This window comes from Salminus brasiliensis, chromosome 2 (assembly GCF_030463535.1).
Source record: "Salminus brasiliensis chromosome 2, fSalBra1.hap2, whole genome shotgun sequence".
NCBI lineage: Eukaryota > Metazoa > Chordata > Actinopteri > Characiformes > Bryconidae > Salminus > Salminus brasiliensis.
Window position 1 is genome coordinate 28,839,263 of NC_132879.1, and position 6,100 is coordinate 28,845,362.

Genomic DNA, 6,100 nt, shown 5'->3' on the forward strand with positions numbered 1-6,100 from the left:
ACTGAGACGGGGGAAACAGCTTGATCATAATCAGACCTCAGGTGAATAAATAGCAGGCTTGACGAGACCCAAAATGTACTCGAGCAAAAGCGAGGGCCCGCGCAGAGGGAGGTCTTTCGACTCCATGAACATTGGGCTGACTCTGGAAGAAAAGCAACTTAATAATGAGGTAGGATCCCATGGTTAATTATCTCACTGTACAGCTGAAAATGCTGGACGTTGTTTTTCTAACCGAACTGGTCTACCTGAACTTCTGGAGAATGGCAATGAAGCCAGGGGCTCTGAGACACGAGCTCACATATGATCAACCTGCTTGTATTTGTCTTTGGCTGATGTTCAGATGTTGAGACGTGTTAATAGGAGTCATTCAGCACACTTCTGGCGTGGTGGCCCGTGTGAATAAACTCGTTAAGCCGTGAGAAAAGCAGTGCGTCAAGCGTTAAGAAGGTCAAGAGCGCATCACCCATTTCTGAGCAAACGTGCGCAAACTATTCGTTTGGGCTCAATCAGATAAGAAGAGATTGAGCCCCCCTCAAGGTTTACACGCAGGCAATGCTTAGGTTAACGCAGGTGAAATCAAAGAGACAAAGAGGGGCGCCAGGAAAAGACACAGGAGGCTGTTGGTCACGGTTTGTTCACTGAACTCACCGCCCGAGACAACACGGCAAAGCTACATCTCCATTACGCACACTTAGGAGCAGCGCGCGATGCGCGTACAACAGTGATTAATTGCAGCCTAATCCAGTATCAGATTAGGGTAAGGCGGTGCTAATAATAGGCTTGCACGTTCTCCAAATGGGATTGCTCTAGGAGGTGGTTCTGCGAGACAGACGCCGGCCTCCTCCTATTAAACCGAGACGGCGTTGTGCTCTGACCCGTGCGACCGACCCTGAGCCGTGAGAGCAACTCTGACCCGTGTGACCCGAGCCGCTCTCTCAATGCACCGATGCTTTCAGGGATCCTTCAGACGGGGGGACGTGGCCGGCGTCAGCTGCTTTCCCGCACACTCGCGCTAGGAGCAATGGTTGGTAGACGAGGACCCTTCTCAGGAAGGATGAGACCATGGTTAGACTATGATTAAGCGTGTGAAAGAGAGGGAACCCCAGATCCAGATCACACTGAAGTCGGTTAAAGTCTAAGAGCGCAGAGTCGCTGTCCGCGGTGCTGAACTGTCTGACACAGGCGCGGAACGAGGGCGCAGACGGTCCCGTGCCAAAAGCTTTAATTGGATCAGCGCATTCACCCTTTGACTGGCTTGGATCTGTCTGGCATTTTCAAACGTAGAAGAGTCATCAGAGCTTTGTCTTTACAAAAGGGCTCAGGGTTCATTTCTTGCCTGTTTTTTATGTCATTTTTCAAACAGGCAAGAGTTGATTGTAGTAATTGTTATTGTAATTAAGTTTCGCAGTGTTTTCTCTGGCTGGCTTCTCTCGACTAATCCACACACGCGTAACACTGGATACACATAAAAAAAAGTGCTGGTATCAAAGACTGTAATTAATTTTACTGATTTTGGAGCTTCTTTAACCGGCTCAGTTGATCGCCATTACGATGGGAGCCTCAGAACTGGTACAGTACTGGAACATTAGGACTTAGACTCATGTTTGACAGGTGTTTTTTGACATCTATATATATGTAAAATGAATGAACCGATTTTTTTTTTTGTCTACAGATGAACAAATCTGCCTTTCCTAAGATAGACGAGAACAAAGATAACAAGAGCGAATCTGCAGAGAAGGGTCGTGCAGCTATCGTCTTCTCCCTGAAGAATGAGGTCGGGGGGCTTGTCAAAGCACTAAAGCTTTTCCAGGTAAGCACACGGTATTCGTTTTAATGGTATTGATCCATATTACGTTTTGGTTTTTGTTCGTTCATGTTCAGTTTCGTCCAAAACATCAATATCTAATATTCAAAGTTTTATTTTTCTACATTTATATGGTTTTCCATTCTGAACCTTCCAAAAAAAATAATTTATTCCACGGAACAGGAAAACCACGTCAATCTCGTGCACATCGAGTCGAGGAAATCGAGGAGGCGTAACTCGGAGTTTGAGATCTTGGTGGACTGCGACAGCAACCACGAGCAACTCAACGAGATCATCCAGCTGCTGCGCAAACACGTGAACGTGCTCGAGACTGAGGCGCCTAGCAAGAGCCTACCGGAGGAAGACGGTATGGGTGTGTGTGTGTGTGTGTGTGTGTGTGTGTGTGTGTGTGTTGAGGAAAGGATGCAGTCTGAATGAAGGAAGGAATAAATAAGTATTTAATCCAGTAATGTAACCTGATACTTCAAAAACCCACATAACCCACACTGAATATGAACCTCTCAGATGAGGTATCAGTTATCTTTGCTTTTGTCGTGTGTGTAAAGATGTTTACTATGTTTGCGAATGTATAAAAGTGCCACATTCCTTTTCTATTAGGCAAAGAAATGTGATTATGTGTGATTCTTTTGTAGAGATGGATAATGTGCCCTGGTTCCCCAAGAAGATCTCAGATCTAGATAAATGTGCTAATCGTGTGCTGATGTATGGATCAGACCTGGATGCCGACCACCCGGTAAGCACTGGACAATAACCTGAAATAGATCCCAATCGGGGTCACTTACAAACTACAGGAATAACACTGCTGTTGCTGCATTATTCTGATCTGCCATCAAGATACTGAAGCCATCAAGAAACCTAAACCTGTCCCTCCCTCACTGTTCTGTTTCTGCAGGGCTTTAAGGACAATGTCTACCGCAAAAGGAGAAAGTATTTTGCAGATTTGGCCATTAGTTATAAGCAGTAAGTGACTCCATGGGAAATATTCTATAACTGATTGTGTTTACCCTCCTAATGTGGTTCTTTGAGTGATGCAATAGAGGAACCATCTGTTTTACAAAGTGGTTCTTTATGGAACCAAAATTGGTTATTGGTAATAATTATTCCTAATTCATCTTCACACCGTTTCTCTTCACCAGTGGAGAGCCCATCCCCCGCATTGAGTTCACGGAAGAAGAGGTGAAGACGTGGGGGGTTGTGTTCCGAGAGCTAAATAAGCTGTACCCCAGTCACGCCTGTCGGGAATACCTGAAGAACCTACCTCTGCTCACCAAGTACTGCGAGTATCGCGAGGACAACATTCCCCAGCTGGAGGATGTCTCACGCTTCCTAAGAGGTGAGATGGGACACCACACACTGTGTTGTGTGTGTGTGTGTGTGAATGGGATGTTTAGATCATGTTGCATTTGAGAACTACTTGCAAAACCACCGTTCAAGCCCTCTAAGGTGTTATTTGTATTGTCACATCCTCAGAGCGGACAGGGTTCACCATAAGACCTGTGGCAGGATACCTCTCACCCAGAGACTTCCTGGCAGGTTTGGCCTTCCGCGTCTTCCACTGCACACAATACGTCCGGCACAGCTCAGACCCTCTGTACACACCTGAACCGTGAGTACACTAAGCAGATTAAATACCTCTGTAAATATTCCATAGCGAATCAGTGTGTATTTGTAACCATTCGTTCAAATGCAGATACTTTATTTATGAGCACTATGTGTGTCACACGATCCTTAGGATAAGTGAAATATTATAAGATCTTTGTCTGATCCTACGTATGTTGAATGTTTTGGTAATCTGTGTGTTTTAGAGACACATGCCATGAGTTGTTGGGTCACGTACCTCTTTTGGCTGAGCCCAGCTTTGCTCAGTTCAGTCAGGAGATCGGACTGGCCTCACTGGGAGCATCTGATGATGCAGTTCAGAAACTTGCCACTGTGAGTATTCAGCATTATTTTTATTTATGCGATTCAGAAGGTGTGTTATCTGTTTTAGCATTGCTGCTTCTATGGCACGACGCCACTTTTTCTTTGCCCATCCTGATGTCAAAATCTCAAAATTGCTGAAATGAGTGTAATTTGATTGAATAGCATTAGTGATATCTTTTTAAAAGCTTAAAAGCATTAAAAACACTCTACTACCTCACAGGGAGACACAACTAACTACATGACAGCATATATCATGAGTACGTTATTCCAGGTTACATTTCCAACAGTAGTGGATTCATGATTTTGCCTAATACCCATTGACATCAGTATGCCATTTCTACCTAGAACACTATAACTGAAGTGAAAGCATCTGTCTGTACCTGAGGTTTACACACAGTGATCAGAGTCTAAGAAATGTACCTACAACCATGAGGTTTACTGTTGTTCTGTTGTTCATAGTGTTACTTCTTCACCGTGGAGTTCGGGCTGTGTAAGCAGGAAGGGAAACTGAGAGCATATGGGGCAGGACTGCTGTCCTCCATCAGTGAGCTAAAGGTAATAATATGAATGTGGCCTGCATGACAACACCTCCACATTTCTCCACAAGTACATGCCTGAGATAAAATGTCCTGTAGCTGCACATAATCAGCCGGTTGGCTAATTATAATGTCTTCCTAACAGCACGCTCTGTCGGGGAATGCTCGGATCATGCCCTTTGACCCCAAAGTTACATGCAAACAAGAGTGCATCATAACCACTTTTCAAGACGTGTACTTTGTGTCAGACAGCTTTGAGGAGGCCAAAGTCAAAATGAGGTACGTGAGGATTAACTAGATGAATCATGAATCCATTAACTGATTCACACCTGGATGAATTTACATGGGGTTTCTAGCTGCAGGTCACGCCATCAACCAATCAAAGGATTTCATGAATTCTCTACTTTTTTCAGGGAGTTTGCGAAGACAATCAAGCGGCCATTCACAGTGCGTTACAACCCCTACACACAGAGCGTGGACGTCCTAAAGGACACAACCAGCATCAACAGCGTGGTGGAGGAGCTGAGACATGAGCTGGACATTGTGGGAGATGCACTGAACAGACTCAACAAACATCTAGGCGTCTGAACGACTACCTTACAAGTCATATTATATACATTGCTTTTTTTTCATCAACGAGCGAACACACTCAACTGTGTCCAAATTCCACCAATTCCACTATAGTTGATCTGATGACAATCTCACATTTATGGCAACAATCCATTTCAATTATGTTAATCATAATTACACTTTCTGCTACAACTGAGATTTGTACCCTGAAGCTTTTAAAGCTGGCAAGTACTAATTCAATTAATCTATTCATTGTCTTTCACACGTCACTTGTGACCATTACATCCGCTTTGAAAGGCATTGTGATAAATTGATGCTTGCTGTCATCAAAATATTGTTTTTGTGATTTCAGCTTTTTTTGTGTCTGTAAAAGTCATTGAAAGTCATCTCGGCATTATAAGGCACCTTATTCGATGAAATATGTGTTATCATCTGATATTTATTATGAGCTTGTACCTCGAAGCTTTAGTGTCATTAGCATTTTTCTCTATCTACATTATTAGGGGAAAAGGACAAGTACATGTAATGTTTTGTCTCAGTGTGAACCTAATTCTATCCCATTTTCATGTTTCTGTTTATTATTAGTTGTGTCTCAATGTGATCTTTCTTCATACAAACAGAGCTTCTATTCATTCTCTTCACTAAGTATGCAAGGATCATTTTTACACACCAGACAGCTTAGGGTTCTGTGTAATCGTCCTAGATGCTTGTATTCTCAAGCAGCTAGTCTTACTAACACTTCAGGTTTCAGATGGCTAGATGAGTGTGTTGTAATGTGTATACGTGTAGAAGCTTGTTATAATAAAATTCCTTATTTTTGTACTCTAATGAAGTCTGTTATTTGGATGAAGGTGTGCTATTTTTGTACAGCATTGACTGAACAATGCTGAATTGCTGACTGAATTGTAAAAATGGCTAAAAGTGTGTTGCTAATAGAAACTGCTAGCTAGCACACACCACCAAAGCTAATAACATGCTAATAGCTAGATGTTTTTCTTAAAAAAAAAAAAAAAAAAAAAAAAAAAAAAAAAGTTAGTCCAGGGGCCTGGAGTTGTGAGTTTGATCCTTGTTCTGATCTCTGTCAGTGAGTGACCTTGACTTGGCTATGCTAAATTGCCCCTAGATGTGAATGGTTGTGTGTGGTACCCTGCCATGGACTGGCATCCTGTTTAGGGGGTATTCCTGCCTTGCGCTCAGTGATTCCAGGTAGGCTCTGAACCAACTGTGACCCTGACTACGAAGAAAC

At 43.2% G+C, this 6,100-nt stretch overlaps 1 protein-coding gene across 1 annotated transcript; it reads left to right on the plus strand.

Annotated features, from left to right (window-relative positions):
* On the plus strand, nt 1-5,682 carry tph1a (tryptophan hydroxylase 1 (tryptophan 5-monooxygenase) a). Its single transcript, XM_072673778.1, has 11 exons — nt 1-169; nt 1,673-1,810; nt 1,988-2,171; nt 2,458-2,558; nt 2,718-2,785; nt 2,962-3,158; nt 3,296-3,431; nt 3,631-3,757; nt 4,208-4,303; nt 4,430-4,563; nt 4,698-5,682. The coding sequence occupies exons 1-11, from the start codon at nt 74-76 to the stop codon at nt 4,870-4,872; spliced, it is 1,452 nt and encodes a 483-aa protein (XP_072529879.1). The 5' UTR covers nt 1-73; the 3' UTR covers nt 4,873-5,682.
* The last annotated feature ends 418 nt before the right edge of the window (nt 5,683-6,100 follow it).